This window comes from Pagrus pagrus, assembly GCF_965226575.1.
Source record: "Pagrus pagrus genome assembly, chromosome: 19".
Lineage (NCBI taxonomy): Eukaryota > Metazoa > Chordata > Actinopteri > Spariformes > Sparidae > Pagrus > Pagrus pagrus.
The window spans coordinates 26,722,456-26,743,077 of record NC_140203.1 but is presented as its reverse complement, the minus strand read 5'-3'; the positions used below and the strand labels follow the sequence as shown (position 1 = coordinate 26,743,077).

Sequence of the window (20,622 nt, the reverse complement as noted above, 5' to 3'; positions counted from 1 at the left end):
AGAAAGATAGAAGAATTTGAGTAGAGAGAGCAGAAGTGAAACTTCAGTTTGGGAATGGGTTCATAAATGTGTACACAAATAAATGAAAATCTAGATGAAAATCTTTGTTGGGTGGCACAGTGGTGAAGTGACTCGCACTGTGGCTTTACAACAAAAAGGTTCAGGGTTTGAACCTGCTGTCCGGCTGGGACCTTTTTCTGTGTTTTCCTCCAGGTGCTTCAGCTTCTTTCCATAATCCAAAGACTGTTTAGGTTAAAGGTATACTCATTAATGCTAATACAGTACACTTTTTGTCAAATTAGGTGTCATCGAGCTGTCCATTCTGTGTGTGCGCGCTGAAAAAAAAATAGTCTTCAGACTCACCCCTGGCTCTGTAAGTGGAAAACAAAACAAAGTGGCTCAGAACAGGCCCCTCCAGTCATTCCAGCCAATCAGCAACAGGGGGGTTACTGATTGTGCACAAAATGGGGGAGAAGGAGCTGTGGAATGCCATAAAGTGAGCACTGGCCACGTGTAATGATGGAGAGGTGGCCGAAAAACAGCCAAAAAGGAGAAGGTCAGCAGAACAAAAATTGATGAAGAATGACTATTGAAGACCCGTGTCTTCACCCTTGCGAAGAAAGAGAAAGGAACCAAGTTAGTGAGGAATGCGGTTTATTTATGACCCTTGATAGGTTTAGGACATAAGGATGAGGATGCGAAGTCCATGGTTGGCGGGACAACGCATGTCTTCTCTGTTCTGTTCCTTCTCTTTCTTGACATCCTTCGTCCTTACGGTCAGAGGATGAAGGGTCACACACAGACCCAATGACAGGTCCATGTGTGTCTCCGTGCAGCCCAACACAGGCACAGAGAGCCTTTCGTTTAAACCATCAAAATGTTAATGAAAGAATTTAGTTTCCTGGTATATTCCTTTGTTCAGTCTGCTACACGTCTATTGCCCAATGTCAGCTGGGATTGGCTCCAGTCCCCTGTAACCCTTTGAAGGATATGGCTATAGATGATGGATTGATGGATTTGTTTGGAGAACTGATCCATTACATTTAGATGTTCTACTATCACCTGCTAGAATGTTTTATGGTTAAACAACAGTGTTTGTGATTGTAATGCAATTAATCAATTTGAATGTAAAAAAAAATCCTACCTTACATAATCACTCATGCAAACATAACTTCTAATTGGATTGTGAAACTACATGTAAGGACCCTGAAGTTGTTCAAGTTTGATTTACAGGTCTGTTATTACTGAAGTTTCTCTCCAATTCTTCAATATATATAATAATTGGGTCTGTGTCCAGCAAAGTAAGTCTTTGAATGAATGGTCATGCAATTAAATGTGCTCAATATTGAACGAAAGATCACTCACAATGAAGAGCACAATGAAGAACAATATAACACCTGTAACAAAGCAGAAACACACTAAAGAATTATATTTGTGTCCATGTCCCAGTGCATGCTGGGGCAATATATTCTCAACATACCTGATGTCAAGCCTCGAGAAAGAGTGCCAGGCTTGGATGACAACAACACATGACACACAGAGGCCCAAAAGACTTTCTCTTATAGACTTACATTGTGAAAGAAGTGGCTGTAAAGCATTGGATATATATAAATATACATATATATATATATATATATATGTATATATATGTATATATATATATATATATATATATATATATATATATATATATATATATATATATATATATGTGTATATATATATATATATATATATATATATATATATATATATGTATATATATATTATTTCTTTGAGTCCTCCAGTATGATAGCGTTTGGAAAGTCTTGAAGAACCTCATGATTAAATCCTTTTACCCCAGTTCAAGTTAGCTGAGGGATAAACCAGAAGTCTCTCGTCGCCACGCTTTATGGGCCCACCAACAAGAAAGATTCATGTGCCACTGAGTAGCTTTCATAGGCATGAACTTGGACGGACCTCCAACACTGTCACCAGTTGTCAAAAAACAGATGAGCTGGATGAGAATAAACACGATTATTTCAGTTTGATAACAACATTTTTGTCTGAACAAGTAAAGCCTTATTCAAAGGACAGGGCTCAGCTCGATCACACTGTGGGTGGAGTTCATGGTGTGGCTGTCTGTAAAGAGATCCACCTGTCTGTAAAACTCCTTCAATCCATCGACAGACATCAGAACAGCAGTGACACCGTCAAAAATCCATGAACTACTTTCTGGTCTGTGTAGAAGCACATTGTCTAATTACTGCCTTTTCTCTGTGTGTGTGTGTGTGTGTGTGTTCAGTCACATCATACTGATCTTAGAGCTTTATGTTGTAATTACCCTGCTCTCAGTTTTGTGTCCTCTTTCTATTCTTCTCTGTGGCGTTGTTACTGTTGCTGCTGCTGCTGCTGCTGCTGCTGCTTACTGCAGTTGTAACAAACTGAAGCTGCTGCACCCAGCAGGAACAATCAGGTTACAACGCTGTGTGCTTTCATCAGGCTAGTGTGAGTCAGAGGGTGACTGATAACATTTTCTCACATGTGACAAGCACTCCTGTGTGTGTGTGTGTGTGTGTGTGTGTGTGTGTGTGTGTGTGTGTGTGTGTGTGTGTGTGTGTGTGTGTGTGTGTTATATGTGGGTCACAGTAAAACCGGAAACCCACAGGCCCATCCTCACCTCTGATCTGTATTTTTGGTTTGTGTCATTTTTTACACTTCATAACTTTTATTTCATGTCAGTCAGGAGGACCTCTTCATTCTGGCCCTTCTTCTTCTTCTTCATTCATTCTTTTACCTGAGCGGACACAGAATGTACTTTTTTTTTTTACTTTGCTATATTGAAATTTGAAAACTCAGGAAGTATTCCTCAGCTGTTAAGCAACATTCCTGTTGCACAGATAATTACGCCAAATGGTAGGTACTATATTCATCTATTATACCAGTTATACAATTGGTGGTATGTTTTTGATTATTAACAAAGATCTTTGGACACCAAATGCAATAAACTATTCAGATAAAGCAAAAATATTTTTTTTCCTCTTCCTGACCCACACGTTCTCACTGCCAACTTGTCAAATACAGCAGCTTCGTCAGTGGCCTTAAGCTTCAAACTGCGGTTACGTTTAGGCACCAAAAGTACTTGGTTAGGTTTAGGAAAAGATCATACTTTGAGTTCAGTCTTGTAACTTTTGTAATGTAAATAATGCAAGTGGCTTAACTCAAGTAATGTAAGTACATCACTCAAATAACAGAAGTTATGTCATCAACATACATGTTAACTTACTTAAATAGCTTATAAACAAATCAGTGTTGACTCTTGGTCACAAAACTGAACAGGAATCCTGGTCTCTGGAGTGAAATCTTGTGTCGGACCCATCCAACCAGCCAAACCATTGCACCACTGCAACCTTTCACCCTCTTTATATTACTGCACTAGAGGGGCTCTACAAGAAGTGATGCCACATCAAACTCAGAGGCCAGGCTGCTGTATTTGATGCGCAACAGCAAAAGAAATGTAGCATCAACTTACATTTATTCCATTTTTTAAATGTATGATTTGGCATCACAAACAGCTTCTGAGTGCAACACCACTGCCATAATTACAAATCCCAGGTCTGCTTTATTGCTAACTAATATCAAAACTCATTATGTCATAACAATGTTATGTCTTAAAAACTATTATCTACGAACTATGTTTGGAACAGTGACTGTCCCTGTTGGATAAGTCATAAAATAAAAAATGAGTGCTGAGTCTCAGAGCCAGAGGTCTGATTGTACTGCACTAAAACAAAGTTTACTTTGTTTTTCACACAATTGTCATCTTTTGTCCACCAGAATGAACAAAATTGAAAATTGGTTGCAGTAGCTTTACATCTTTAAAAACCTAAAATGAGGTGTTAAAATGATGTAAACAGCTGGTAATTTATATTGGATAATGATTTGTGTCCGCGGTCCTTTTAATTAAAACATTATTTCGTTTACATGAGAGATTATTTACATTAGTTCTCTGTTTACATTTGTGATTGCTCAGTGTCTGATATAGTTGTTCTGACACACTAAGAGGATGAGGATGTAGAGGATGAAGGTGTGATATCATTTGAATATGGGGATAACAGCACGCATTTTCAGATGTCCACTCCTGGAAGATATTCATTGTTGCACTCGGTTCATCACATGAAAGTGACAGAATAGTCTCGTAGAGAATGAAAAATGGGAGCAAGAGAAAAAGCATTATTTTTTCTATTTTCTCACCTCTAGTGAGAGTAGGTGTGGGTTGGATTGTCTGTTTCAGGAGTTTTTGCATTAACCCTCCAATTCCAACATTCTAATGGTGCAACACATCGTCATATCAAAACAACTGAACAGGTCAATTGCTAGTGACTCCCAACTCATTATTAGCTGCTTTCACATTGACTTGCATGGTTGTTTTTCTGATGAGGATGGGCTGAAAGGTGTGTGTGAGTTGTTTCTGAATTTATACAACCATCTAACAAGCACTGCTGATGGTTCTGATGCATGTTCTAAATATTCATGCTGATGTTTTAAATTCTGGTTATTAAATCAATTTTTACAAATAAGCATTACTGCCTTTAGATAAATGCAATGACCAATTAAGAGCAACATTTTAAATATATACGCAGGGCTCAGGGTCAGGGTTAAATTTAAACTGATCAATATCAAACTGCTGAAAGGATAATACTCCCATTGCTTCATTTCTCCCCAATAGCACGCTTTTGTAAAAGATACATTGCCAGGTTGAATAAAATGTGTGTGTGTGTGTGTGTGTGTGTGTGTGTGTGTGTGTGTGTGTGTGTGTGTGTGTGTGTGTGTGTGTGTGTGTGTGTGTGTGTGTGTGTGTGTGCAGAATTAAACCAAAGGGTGACCTCTGCAGATGATGTGGGATTGGTTGATGGGGTGTTAAATCTAAAGCCCTGCAGGGTCTGCACTGTTGATATTGTCTCTCCCTCAGTCTTTCTCTGTTTCTACTGAAGCAGCTCGAGGCTTCTTCACTTTCTCCCTCTGCTACCACGTCTCTGCTCTGCAGAAGAGAGACCTACTGATCTCTTTATCTACCTGCTGTTTTTATCTTTTTGTGTCTGCTGTCTGGTTTTCTTCTCCCTGTGTCTCTGTTTTGTTAGTTTTGCAGCTCAGTCTGCGCTGCTGTGTTTGTCTTCTTTTGTCCAGCTTTTTATTAATTCTTCTGTCTTTTAACTCTGCCTTTTCTTCTTGTCAAATCTACTTCTTTGTCTTTTTTAATTCATCTTTATCTTTTCTGAGTTGGTTTTTCCCATCTAATTCTAACTCCTTCTGCCTCTCTGTTTGTTCCATTTGCGTCTATTGGGGAAGTAATGATATACAGAATTCTGCAAATCACAATAAAAATTGTTGTAATACAGCCGTGGGACTGTGGTGCTATCTACCAGCATATCACAGGGTTATTTTGCACATAAAGCTCATGGATCTAACCAGGGAAATCAGTATAAATGCATTCTACTATCTCTCCTTGCCATTGTACGCAGTCCATGTGTTTACCAGCGGGAAAACTACAGCTCACAATCTGCTGCATCAGCTCTGCTGCTGGCTCTTTGTTTGTACAAACCAAAAGTGACAAAAACATGAGGTCAACCCATGAACACCAGACAACCACTGAACATACAGCTAGGACATAATAATGTGTCAGTTACGCTAACAGAGATTTTCTTGCCCCTGGTAGTCGGACAATAAGAGAGAGGGAGATCGGTGGGACCCGTGGCCGAGTGCGTGATCTTCGTTGTCCTCCCATGCCATACCCCCTTGGCTAGCACTGCTATACAGTCAGAGGGAGGGAGGGACGTGGTTACTTTTGCACATGCTTAGGTTATGGCCAGCTACTTTTATTTTACTATAGAAGTAACGTAAGTTGAGGTAAGAAGTACCTCAGGTAAAATGTTATAACAAGTTTTATATGAAAATAAATGTTGTACACAGATTGATTATTTAAGGACATTTTTCAAGTAATCTTTCTCTTTGTTTTTAAATATTTTGATGTGAAGTACCGTGAATTTTTGGTGTGTAGTATCTTATATTAATTTATACACTTGTCTGTCATATGTTTTCTTGTTTTGCGGTTTATTATGTAGTTTCTGTCTCTGTCTTTATTTATTTTTGTGTCCCCTAAATTCCTTTCTTCGTCTCTCTCTGTATCTCTGTCTTTGGCATCTTTCTCCCTCTGTCTCACTCTCTCACTCTCTCGCTCACTCACTCAAACACACACACGAACACACCTCTATAAACCTGTAGCTCACTGCCTCGCTGCACCAAAATCATCAATATTCTCAATCAATAACAGTATTGATCTGACTTGCTCATCTCTGGTCATCTCACTGCTGTAATCAAATCCTGCTTCTCTTTAACTGATCGCAGCAAAAATGCACACAGACACACACCTCCTAAAGCTGCTGATCACAGCCTTGCTGCTTCCAAATAATCAATACTTTCCCATCAATACTGGTATCAATCAGGGCTTAGTAGAATTAGACCATGGTTCAAAAGAACAGGAGGCAGAAGAAAATTCTTTCCCCGCAGTTAGAATTCAACTGACAAATCTTTATTGATATGTGTGCTAAATAAATAAAATTACAAACACTTACATGGTTGTGTAAAGGAAAATGTATGAAAATGTAATAAAAGTATGTTAATGTCAATTTTTGTTGACATATATCTGTTGTATATCTGGGGGCGTGGCCACTGAATGATGTTGCTACTGACATCCCCAGGTGCACATTTGTGATGTCAGGCAGCCAGTTATGAAGAGGAGAGGGAACCTTTTCCTCCCAAACGTTGCCTACAAACACTTTTACACTTTTGGTAAAAGTCATAAGAATTAAAAGCACGGCTGCTGAGATTCACGTTACTTGAATGTGCACTGCTTGTTAGTCGGGTGCACATCTGAAACATGCGGTGGGCCCTTAATTAACCATGAGACCATATTAGTGAAAGCCTTTTAAAAGAAAACAATTTTATATAAATGTATTAATTTTATATCATCTACTGTTTCCCTCATTGTCAGTTCTTTCCAGCTGGCTCACTGGAATTGATTTCAATATGAGTTGGGAAATATGAATATACAGTACACAGCTTACTTTTGAAATGTCTCCACAAATGCTGCATAAGAATATTAACATTGTAAATGCATTATTGAACGCACTTGAAATGAAAAAGACAGGGAGAGACAGACGCATACCGTACATGAGACTCGTAGGCATGCAGCCTGTTCTGTCATGTATTTACTTCACTGTCTGTTTTACTGACTGTTGTTTTATCACTTGTTCCAGCGGTGGTCAGTGCCATCCCAGTGCCTGCTCTTGATTCGTCTCAGTATCCTGGAATCCTGCCTTCACCTTCCTGCGGCTTCACTCACAACAAGTTCAGCCTGAGACCCATGCCTTTCCCCAGCCTTACTGTGGACAGAGGATACACACCAGGTACTGCAATACTATTACTACGAATACTTCATACTACTGATACTGTTGTACAAACACAGATACACACCAGGTACTGCAATACTACTGCTAATAATGATGATAATACTTCTGAGAATAGTAGTGATACAAGATTAACATTATGCAACACAATATTGTATCATGACATTTCTATTGTAATTCCCTAAGCTACACACACACATATACATATACACACACACATACACACACACACACACACACACACACACACACACACACACACACACACACACACACTCATAGTGGAGTGCTGAGGATGAGTTCAGGAGTTCTCACAGCCTGAGGAATGAAGCTGCTCTGCCAGACGGCAGCAGGATCAACTGTGGAGACAAACACAGTCTGTTCACACTCTGGTAGGTATACACTATGTACTGCAAAACTATGACTAATAATACTTATACTTCTGATAATACTGTACAGACACAGATACACACCAGGCATTGGTAACATTACTGAAACACCTGAAAATACTACACAGAACAGATAACACAACAGGACTGTACATCTGTAGTTCTTGTTTTCACACTCTTCAGTCGGGGCTTCCTGACCTACTGACTCGTGTTCACATTGTTGAAACCATTAACCATCATTGTAGATTTTATAATGTATGTGAATTTTAAACTGGATTCATATATTTAAAATTAAAAAACTGTAAATAAAATAATACAGCACTAAAACCATATTGAGCTACGTAATTGACCCCAGCTGCATTTATAGACCATAATCATTAAACAAAAGTCTGAAGTCTGAATATTACAGACAAGCATAGGCTAAAATTAGCAAAAACACAAACAGCTTTATGCCACATATCATAACCGTATTGAAGAACAATATACTAAATGTATCATTTATAAGTTTGGATTTTTAAATATTTAAATAATATTTCTGAGCCATAAAGTGGCTTGAACAACACCAGATGTCTGTTATTAAGAGAGTGTAGGCTGAAGTTAGAGGTGAAGTCCTGCTCTTAATTGGATTCTGGGAGTTTTACACTCTAACACTAGAAACCCTGATTACCTGAGACAAGAAAACATTTGCTGACCACAATGGTTAGTTCTTTACAACACAAGTCAGCATTCACCCATTCACACACACATTCATACACTGTTGGCAGACGCTATCATGCAAGGCGCCACCTGCTCATCAGGATCAGTACCACAGGATTCAGCATCTTACCTAAGAATACTTCAACATGTAGACTGCAGGGGTCGGGGAACAATCTTCTGATTAGTGGATGACTGCACTCCCTCCTGAGCCACAGCTACCCCATGTTAGTGTAATTAGCTGGCAAGCAACAGTTGCCAGCTAGAATTGAGGAGTCTGCTCTTGTGTACATGTGAAATAAAGGACCCATTGTTTCAAGAATTACAAAGAATTTTGATGGTAAATCTACCTCAATAATCACTGTAAACTGTATATGTGCCCCGTGAGAACAGAAAGCATGACAGGGGTAGCAACAGTAAGCGAGGGGCAGGGTTTAGCAAATGGTCAACTGAGGGGAGGCGGTCAGAGCCACTGCTCAGAGCCGCCCAGCTCTGGAGGAGAGAGTCGGTTGTTGAGCCAGACCTTCTGGAGGAAAAAAGACCCGGAGTCACATCAGATTCTGCTCTGATCTGGAACGGTTTAGTGACGGAGGGATTTCTTTTGTCTTTATACACACATAGCGCTGATCTTTATAGCAACCTTCGCTGAATAAGTGGTACATTGCTTATTCTGCAACAATGACGTTGAAAGGACCAAAGATTTGTATGATGATGTGCAAGGGAGGGGTTTCTCTGAAGTCTGCAGCTTGTGTGTGTCTCTGCTCATCTCTCTCTCTCTGTGTTATGACAAATATGAGGGACAAGTACATAAAAACAGAATCCCAAACAGCAGTTACACTTTTTCTAATAGGTTATGAGTGTCTTTCCGTGCCAAGTTCTCTCATGGCACACAGAGAAGATAGAAGGGATGCTGTAACGATCGTTGCAGATCGCGAGCAGGCTGCAATGCAATCTGTCCCAACAGCCTAATTGGTGAACATGGGCCCTGAAAGGATGCAGGCAGTGCTTTGTAGCACCCTCCGCCTGTGTGTACCTGGCACGATAGGAGAGAGCAGAAAAAGTACTGGTACCAGTACTCAAGAAAAAGTCATGGTACACCAAACAGTAAAATGTAAAAGTGTCCGTACTCTCTACTGCTGAATACCAGCCCTTTTCATGCAATGCAATTAATCTAAAAGTAGCACATGCTACTAGAGACAGTGGGAACATACAACACAAGTACCACTGATGCACTTAATTATCATAGTTTTTGGTTTTTATTCATGTTTCACAATTATAACTTGTGTGGTGCATGCACTATGGCCACTGTAACTCTTCATAGTAGTACACATAGTACACATAATAGTGCTCATAATAATAATACAAGTTTAACCTTTAATAAATACAACAGGGCTTACACTGCAGCATCCTAATCGTTCTCCACTTATCCCCTCCTTTTCTTCCCTGTCGTATTTAAGGCCAATTTTGCTGCAGAGCTAAATGCTAAACGACGTGGTGGGGAGCAGTAATTCAGTAATTCAGTAATTGGCTAATTCCCGGTCGGCTTGTATCGGTGATTTAACACCAGCAGAGAGACGAGGAGAAGCTTCAGAGTCATTGAATTAACAGACACACTGGGAGGGCTGATCACTGCTGGCAGAACACACACTTACAATGAGCTTACAAAAGGGTGGGGTAGGGCAGCTAATGACAGAGAGGCAGATCTAATAAGCGAGAGATACAGAGGCAGTTAATGAGGGAAATAACCTAAACTTTAAAGTTATACAAACAATGGGACACTGAGTTTTACAGTTTGAAATGTAAAAGGTACAAGATTGTGTCCGTAAGGAGTCAGCTGTGATCCTAGATAGCCTTTCCGAAACACACACCCAATCATGGAGCTCCATGTGGCTAATAACGGGACCAAGTCAGACATTGTTTGATGTAGAACCAGTTCGATGAATTCAGAAACTTGAATCAATTCCTTTTGGATTGAATCAGCACCAAAGCTTTCTGAATAAAAAAATGAGTGTTTGTCTGTGCGTGCTCGATGTATAATTAGGTGAATAAGAGGCCATTTTTAAAGTGCTATACAACTACAATAGGACACACATCACATCATATTTGTTGGTTCTAACTGCTTGTACTCTTCATGCAAGCTCCCTTGTGAGTAGCCAGGATAAGAAAAAAAGGTTAAAGACATTCCTGTGTACATAAATGTGTCCATCAGAAATGTTTCTAAGATGATGCAAGGGACATGTGGAAAATGTCTTTTAATGGACCAATGCAGCCATAAAAACAGAGTGTAAATCAAAAATAGTTGCTTCAATAAACTCAAACAATATGATATACAATATATATGATACTGTCAGACAATTTATCAATATTTTAATAGAAACAACGGATCAAATATTTAAGTGTAATATGAAGTATAATGTAATATTAGGTCTCACTGGTGGTGACAAACCCACAAAGAATCATCAACGACTCTGCAGTTCCCCCTCAGCTGTACCGAGCATTATAATCTGTTTTAGCTCATAGTTTTAAATTCTGGGCACATTTGTCGTCAATTCAGCAATCGAGCTGTGATAAACCCACTGTACACTATGCTCAGCACCAAACAGCAGACAGACAAGTGAGAGAGTAGCGGCTGAATATATTGGAGCATTTAGCAGCTAAAGAGACACGTAATTCCCTCCAGAGTTTGTGGAAACCAAGAAAAAGCTATGATTAGGAATATTGAACTTAGACAAGGAGGCAAAAAACATGACTCCGGTAGCATGATAGCATTGCTTTGTGTCTGCTGTATGTGTAAATAGGCAGCTGTTTGTGAACACATTCACGATAAGAGCCAAAAATATTGTTTTTATATATTATTAAATACATGTTTTGAATATGTCTCTGAGTTAAATGCCAGTTTCATCATTGCCACAATACTTGACTTGATGAACAGAACGAGCTAGCATTCAGCTGAAATGCAGGTACACTTGGCCACGTCCTATGTGTCTCTGCTGGCCAGATCAGAAATCTGATTATGAAACATTTTTGTTTTTGCCAGCTACATGAAAATCCATGAACCATAACCATGAACCTAAAACTGCTTTGTTATTGGCAAATAACCAGAAGAGAAACTTTTGCACTTTTTTGGCAGTTTTACAACAATAATAGTTTAGCTAGCTAGCTGAACTATCCATCACAGAAACACAAAAAAAATCACATTTATGGACTGAAAGTAAGACAGATGATTTATCTTCTTCACAGCCTCCCACATTCGCCCACAGAAGTAATTCAGTGGTTGAAATAGTCATGGATCAGGATAACTCTACAAAAGCTTGTGTACAGTGATCGTGTGTTAAAATTGCTGGAGTAACTTTTTCCTTGACAGTTCAATCAGACAGATAGTTTTAACTTCAGCTTCATTATCACAGGAGTCAGTAGAGGTTATTTCCAAAGAGTGGGAGGGATAAAGATGAGCTGTTCTTTTTGCTGTAGACTGGTGTATTTACACTTTTAAAAAACACAAAACATCTTTAAAAAGAAATGCTAATCATTTTGAGAACTAAATAAAAAAACAAAAACAAAAAAAGTTGAAAAACATTGAGGTTAACTTTCAGAAGAAACTCTTCTCTCCAATCTGTTATCAAGACAGGAACAGCTATATCTCCAGTCGTTTGCTTTGAGCTTACAAAGCTTCTGCAAACACTGAAAATAAAAAGATAACTCATTTGATAAACCACCTCTTTCTTTCTAATGGAGGGACGAGTGGACGTAGATCAAACCAGGGCTGATAGAAAAAGAGAACACGTCCTCCTTTCCCTGTCAATCCTTTCTATGTTTATTATGTTTTCTGAATGTTGTGTTCTCTTTTTTTTCTTAATTTTAATTTTTAAATTTTGTATGTAAGTATGTAGGATTATCCTCCTTGTCTGGAAACTATCAAAATGTATCAATAACATCAGTGTGACATAACTTACAACCTTTATTTTACCTCAAAAGACCATTGATGAGGCATCCTCTCATAATTGAAGAAATAACTAAGCTGAAGTTTAAAATAGAATAAGATTAATGAATACAAGTTTGATAAACAGGTAACATTACATTCTATTTAAAAGCATTTACAATCAATTTAAACAAGATCTGAAATAGAGACAGCTGTAGTGGGGCAGACAGGCTGGACACACTGGATGCCTGTGTGCTGCGTGTCAGCTGAGCTGCTGCAGCTGCTGCTGCCCTGTCTGTTTACATGGAGTTTGACTTTGATAATTATCAATAAATACGATGACATGATTTTCCTTTACCCCGCTGAAAGAGCCAGAAAGAAAAATCTCTAGCTCAGACGACACAGCAGCCACGCGCGTGAGAAACGCGTCTCAGGTGTCCAGTGTGAACAGTCCAACCCGCCACAATGAAAAGTGAGAGGTAACGCAGGCCACGCAGCAGCACTGCACACACCAGTGTGTCCAGCCCGTAAGGCCTTTGGCAGATTATATCACCTATAAATTGCACTGTGAGAGAATTACATTTTTTCTTATTCAAGGAATGTGGAACAACATCCTATTCTGTGAGTGAATGGTGCAAAGCAATGGTGGCTCCATCTCACAGCTAAGGTAGATGGCAGTGGTGGGTGCTGTAGGGATCACCACATATGAAACCTTTCAATGTACAGGCAGCAGCTTTTCCATCTATAACACTGTCATCATTGATAAATACAATTAAAGATTCAACAATATTTTTTCTCTGGTCTTCTTATTTCTGTGCAGAAAACCAAATATTGGTCTAAATGTATTAGTCAGTGTGTTAATGTGATGCTTGAATTAAAGATTATTTCCCAGTCAGATACCAAAATATTTATAATGAGGCATTCTCTCTATCCAAACGCATATATTTGCCAAATGAATGTTAAAAGTTTTGGAATGAGTGGCCTTGCTAAAAAGGATCTGAATTATGGCTTCATTTAGTACTAACATGATTATGTAGTTGGTGTTGGAGTGCGGGGATAATAGGTTTTATGTAAGTTGGAAAAATGATAGATCGAACACTGACCCTTAGCAATATATACAATATCAAACTGTGATCTGTTAATCGGGTAGTTTTCCACCCATAGGCAGCTGACTGAATCAAAACCAATACAGGAAGTAACAAATGTTTTATGTGGAATATTAAGGTATAGGAGGTAAAAGAGGAGGGATTATTGGTGAAAAGTCAGGTTAGTGTTGATCCTGTGATCCTCCTCCTCAGCAAAAACAGCAGTAATCCTCTCAGGTGGAATTGATGCTTTGCTTATGGGTAGTTATATGTTGAGGATACTGTAATATCTTAGCCTAATAATCAGACTGATATGCTGTTTTGCTTCACTTCTTTCATTCAGCTCTTTTCTGTGAAAAAGCACAGAAAAGTAGAAATACAGAAAGCTTTCAGGCTTGTCATCTTGCTGCCAAACATGCAAGTTATTGTTACTTTCCTTCTCTTTGTATTTCTTCCTCTTCAGTCCCTCTCTCTTTCCCTTCCCCCTCCCATCATCTACTGTACTTTCCTCCTTGTTCCCTCAGTCTGCAAGTGGCTGTCATGTTCTCTCTCTCAGCTATTCCTCTAGTTTCTTGCTCTTGTCTCAGCTGGTTAATGAACACAAAGCAACTCTACATGTAGTTACTGGTTGCCTCCTCCTCCCATGTTCCCTCTGATCAGACTGGCTATAGCTACATGAGGAGTTTCATCTCTTTTATTACATCAGAGGCGTGTGTCTGCATATATTCAGAGATTTCAGCTCCCCTTCCTCCTCCTGCTCTTTCTTTCACATGTAACTCTGACAAGATAAAACAGGATTTCTCTGTGTGAAGACATTCAGCCAACACAGAAAGGCCAACAAAACACACTCAACAAGGAAAAACAATGAAACTGCAAAGCTGGCAGAATTTACGCTTTCTTCATGCATGCATTTACTCAATTATTCAGCTGAGGTCAAACAGGTTTTAAAATCCATGAGCACTTCACTGTGTAAATGACAAAATATGAAGAAAAATACAGCAAAGAACAAAGACTGCGGACAAACATGACCATTACATGTAGATCATGTACAGTATGTACATAGTAGGGCTTGAACATTTTTAGGACCACAGATACATAACATACACGATCTGCAGCAGAAGGTCTGTGCAGACTTATATTCACATTTACATTTGTGACAGGAACACATTGTCTGTCTCCTGAACTTCCTGCAACAGCAGTTATTTACACAATGGTGGCTCATGTGTTCAGCATAATACTGTCTGACAGAACAATGGAGGTCTTTGTTGCAGAATATTTACACCTTTGAAGTTCTGCTTTTTGTTTTTTTCAATATATTCTTTGTTTATATTTTACTGTGATTCAAAATAATTGAATACTTTGTCTTTTGTCCCTCCTTCTCTTTGTCCCCCTTCTTCTCTTCCTCCCATCCTCCAATCCATCACACACACATCTCTTATCATCCTCCCAATCATTGTTTCATATCTTCATCTCCTCCTCCCTCTTCCTCAGTGATGCCTTCAGACTCCTCCACCAATCCTCTCCTCCAGCAGCAGCCACCAACCCAGCAGGCCCCTCCCCTTCTCCCCGGCGCCTCTGCCCCGCCCGGGGAGCATGTTCCCGGGGTTGGCCCAGTCCCAGGGGCCCCTGCAGCTGTTCCCACAGCTGCAGCTGAGGAGGCCCAGACTGCGAGTGGCCGGACCATCCCGACTGCCTGCGTACGGCCCACGCACCCGCTACGAAGCTTCACCAACCCCTTGCTGCCACCACCCATGGGGACCATTGACCCCAAGGTGTACACCTCTATGTTGCCGCAGTCCAGTGAGTACAGCTAATTGTGTCTTTGTGTCTAATTGTGTCTTTGATCCTGGGCGGATAAAGGCTGAAACCAACATGTCAATGCATCAGTTGTCACTTGATATTAGATAACACAACGTTTGAAGTGACATGACACGTAGCATGACGAGACTTCACATAAACTTAGGTGTCATGATGTGACATAATGTGGCATAAACTAACGTGACATCACACTGCTTGACATGACAGGACATGACATGACAAAATCTAACTTGACGTGATGCAGCATGATATGGCGTTATGTAAAGCGGTGTGATTTGTTATGTGGCATAATGGGACCTGATTTGACATTTTGTGACGTGGCATTACATGATGTGACACAAGATGATGTAACGTAACATGTCATAATGTTACATAGAGGTTGTTGAAGAATGAAAACCTGTAATTCAATGCCAATATGATAACAGGACATAACTTAAAATGACGTAACGTGGTCCACAATGGTGTTTTGATGGTTGGTGTGTGTCAAGTGATGATGGTGATGGTGATTATCACTGTAACTCACATCACCTGTCAGTGATTGTAATGTTGTGGCTGATCGGTGTAAGGTGACTTGATAAAACGTGACGTGACATAAAGTGACGTGACCAAAGTAGTCTATCATGGCTGAAAGCTGCTGTCAAGAGGCAAATTGTGACCAGCTGCAGTTCCACTACTGTCCACTAGTGAATGGGGAAAAACCCAACTTATCTCCACAGATACAAAATGAATACACTTTTTATACAAGTTCAGCTCCCAAAATATAATTTCTCTTGTCTTGTCTCTGTCTGTAGCAATTAAATTAGTGCATTTGCTTTTTATGACTTCATCATCTTGTCCACTAAAGTACTTACATGATTACAGTGATTCAAAAGAATTCTCATTCCATGAACAACTTGCAGCCTGATCTCACTCCTCTGCTAAAAGCAAAACAAGACAATTAATGAGGTTAATCACAAACAAGGGGAAAAAAGGGACCATTTCATAAGGCTCCTCCAATTCGGGAATGTCACCACGTTATTCTGCCTCGCTCTTCCATATGAAAATACAAACACAAAATGGGGGAGCATTGTTGTTCCGCCTTTAAGCCAGCAGCAGAAGTAGTAACAGCCAAATCGACATCATGACATGCTTCTTTTGCTGCCAGACGCTGGCATGAAATCTAACATCACACACTGGTTGGTTCAGTGTAAAAACAGGTCTTTACACCAGTGTTGCGGGATCTCTGTTTCAAAAGAGCTTTTTGTTTAAGCTGGATTCTCTCTGCTGAGCAGCTGCACTTTGTTTAATGTTTTATTCAGAGAAGCTAAATGTGTTAGCCTCAGGCTGCTACACGGTGTACGTTTGTGTGTGTGTTTGTAGAAAGATATACTTTAACAGGCCTTGACATTAGCCAGAGGGTTGGATCTGATCTGGACTGACCTCTCTCTGTTTTCTCTCCCCCTCTTTATGTTACCTCTCTCTCTCTCTCTCTCTCTCTCTCCCTCTCGCTCTCTCTCCCTGTCTCTCTCTCTCTTTTCTGCTCTCTCCCTCTCTCACTTTCCTTTAAGGAGCCATTATGTACTCTCCTCAGTTGTCTTTTGTCTTTTTTAGCCATGGTTGCAGGCTCTAGTGATGATGATCACAGCTGGTCCACCACTGCAGACAGCAATCTTGACAAATATTAGCTGGTTTGCCTTCAGATTTGGTATAGATAAACATGGTTCCCAGAAAATGAGAACTTGCTGACTTTTCCTCACCAGCATCAAATTAAAATGTCAAACTTTTCAGGAGTTTAATAAATTATTAAAGCCTGAATTGCAGACTTTGAGCTACTGCCCACATCTTCACAGTAGTTAGAGAAGCAGAGCTTTGCAAACAGTAATAACAAGTTCTACAGAGCAGAAAACAGAAAAATTGCAACTAAAAGGGAAATTATCAACCTCACTTCCCACTCTCTAGCTTGGTGTCAGAGCCTAATCACCAAAACTCGGTGCTTTACAGTCAGACTCAACTTGAAAGTAGGTACTGTGGTTCTCAGTAGTAAGGACCACTCCTAACCAGATTTCTAAAGCTTGGTGATATAGTTAATAAAGTCACACACTATTCATCTGATATAGATGAGAGAAGCCCATGTGGGCCCATTCGTCATGCCCACCCCCTTTTGTGTGGAAACATCCCCTCTAAATTGACTGGCAGTAAATGCCCATTCTGAGGTCTTGGCCAATTTAATTGCATAAAATATGATAACCTTATTGCTTTTAGTTAATCCTATGGCAAAAGCCATATTATGTTGTTGTTGATCTACGATTAGCATCATTAAATAGAAAAAAAAATGAAAAAGGGTAGGTAATGTCATGTCATTAAGTAACCTGTGATCAAGTGTTTGTTACAGACACTTATTGACTGGCTAAAAACAGATTCTGGTTTGACAAATGTGTACCTGCTTTCAAAAGCTGACTTGCAAACTGAATAGTTCTTGAATGAATTTTATACTCAATACTTTTGTCAGCTATGTACTCCCATACACTCTCAAAGTGTGGTCGTAAGATGTTGAACCACTATAAACTTCCAGGACAGGATTCTACTGAAATCAACAAAATTCTTCCAAAAGATATTCCCTTTTTCACTTTATATTATTTTACAGAATGTTTTTTAGATCATTGAAACTCTCCTTCTTATGGCTCATCTCATCCTGTCATTCTCTCTGATTGCCTGCAGCAGTGTGAACAGAAAATAAAACACTCGCCTACAGTACATATGATCCCTGGTCAGTATGTGTAGGTGTAGGTGTATTTGTTGTGTATTCTGTCTGTAGGTGTATCACCTCTCACTGTGTGTGTGTGTGTGTGTGTGTGTGTGTGTATGTGTGTGAGTGTATGTGTGGGTTGGTGGGTGTATAAAGTTCCATTATGGTTCTGTTTACACGCCCAGGTGGCCTCAGATTAACATTGATTTTCGGCTCCTGGAAACCTTTTGTTCAGAAATAGCAAGCCTGCGGCGACGCTCAGCTCGACTCCCTAAGACCCCCCCCCTTCACCCTGTGACCCCCCACCTCCCTTACTCTACATCAAGCCAGGCAGTGCTACCTCCATCAGCTCCCCTCCTCCTCTCCATCTCTCTATCAAGGAGAGAAAAAACAGAGGAGCGATGGCTTTTGATGTTCATTGTTGGTCTTGTTTGTGTGTTTATCCGGGCCTCAATGACTCCCTCGGTGAAAAGAATGAGATGCTATCATGGTTTAATTGGATTGTTGTGGAGGAAGGGAGAAGAGAAGGGGGGTGAACAGACTCAGGATTGTTACTCAAGTTTGAAAGATGGATAGAAAACTGCAGGACAGTTGTAACTGACGGCAGTTCTTCCTCTAATATACCTGTTGTTGGATCAAGTGATGAAAGAGTCCAATACAATACAAAGCTGATGTAAAACCCAAAACTTGTAGATTCTGTTCCAGAAGTTTCTGGATTTTATTTTTCATTTACTGGACAAATTTTCTAAATGTTTACTATTTTATTAGCTTTATGACAATACTAAACAGTGAACATCAAAAAGTAACATTGTTATGCAACTGTTGAGGCAACTCAAAGCACTTGGTGAATTATTGGGAAAATACTTAATAATGCCGCGTTCCAGTTACATGGGAGACCTCTCGCCCGAGTTGGAAAGTGGGAAATCTCGCAGCTGTCTCGTGACATTTCACCGAGGCACGCCCCCTTTTGGTCGGAATATCCACTGTCCGACTCGGTGCAGTACACCGAGTTGAGCGAGGATAGACAAACGACGTGACAAACAAAGATGGCTGCGCCCATAATTGATGTATTTTCTTTGTATTTGTACCACGTTGGTCGTTTTAATGTCGATTTTAAATGCTCTTACACACTTGATTACATTGCTGCTTTAATCCGGTCACCAATTCATGCATTGCATGGTATTGCTGTGCCTGCAATACAATGTAAAGTGTTTTCGAGCTGGTTTGCTAAATAGGCTAATGTGGCTAACAATAACAAATCAATGACTAGCTTGCTACTGCCCTGATGGCGTCCATGTTCTTCCGATTTGTCGTGTAGCGATGACAAACGGGAACGCTAAAAGTGCGACAAGCCAGGAAATGACGTCATGTTCTCGCGTAAGAGCAACTCGGGCGAGTTGTCTCCCATGTAACTGGAATGCGGCATAAGTTCCCATGGAATCAAAATCAATGTTTAAGTGTTTTTATCTAATATATTTTGTACTATAGCTCACCTTTAAGCCCGTATCAGGCCCAAAAATGAGCATGTGTGTTTCTTTTAGAACTTGCACATTTGCACAACTATATAACTTTTTTCACTGATTTGGAGTAACACACATTCAATGCTATTGGCTGCTGTAAATGCAAATATTGGTGTCCATCATCCCTCCCTGGCTGCCTGTTTTTCAGGAAATATTATGCTGAAGCATATAGCATATAGCACTCCACTACCTGTTTCATGTGTGTTTTAGGAGCCTGAACTACAGGTGTGCTAGTATTCAGTCAGCCAACTCAAGTGGAATTGATTACTATGCAAAGTAGACTACGATTAACGTGGATGTTTTGCATCAAGACCTTGTCCGTCCATATAAGGAAACACCAGACTCAGCAAGCAGGGAATGAGGAGTAGAGTAGCCGACAAATAAATGCTGACGTGGGAATATTGCCTTTAAAATGCTATATGATGAGAAACATTAAGTTATAGCAGAGCTGTCGGGTGAGCCATGTGGCTTTATTATATATTTTGTTTGAGTTGTGTACTTACATTATCTTAAATGTTTCCATCAAACCCAGAGAAATCCACACGGTAACAGTGTGTTTCATTTGGTTGTTGCTATAACTTCTGGGAGAATCAGAGAGTGAGGAAGGAAATCGTTGAAAAAGACTAAAAGTAACATTGAGTAGAATCTATGGAGCCCGAGTTACGTCAGGTAGATTTTTATCAGCGATTGTTTAATGTGTTCAGCACCAGTGACACAATTTTTTGCTTTGCATTACCCCCCCAAACAGCCAGATTACTTTTCTGTTCATTTGCCATGAGCTAGGGAGCAATGGCACACACGGTTTTCATAATGGTTTTCCATAGGGAGCTTTGCTTGATTTTTACTATGTAATGTAGTAAAACATATTAATAGTAACAACACCGCCATTGATTTCCACCCACCCCTCACAGCGGATGAGAGTGAGACTGATCATCTGTTGCACCTGCGTAGTGCAGAGGTAGTGCTTGGTAGAGTAGTGTGCGGTGCTGGTGGCCAGCTGCTAGTTTTGCGTGTGTTGACAAACATTC

The 20,622-nt window shown here is 39.9% G+C and overlaps 1 protein-coding gene across 1 annotated transcript in view; it reads left to right on the top strand.

Annotated features, from left to right (window-relative positions):
* dcc (DCC netrin 1 receptor) overlaps positions 1-20,622 on the top strand; it is a 341,027-nt gene that overhangs the window by 283,430 nt on the left and 36,975 nt on the right. Inside the window, exons 26-27 of the mRNA XM_084383879.1 lie at positions 7,296-7,445; positions 15,023-15,331. Of these exons, the coding sequence (XP_084240005.1) occupies positions 7,296-7,445; positions 15,023-15,331 (459 nt within the window). The remainder of the gene's footprint in view (positions 1-7,295; positions 7,446-15,022; positions 15,332-20,622) is intronic.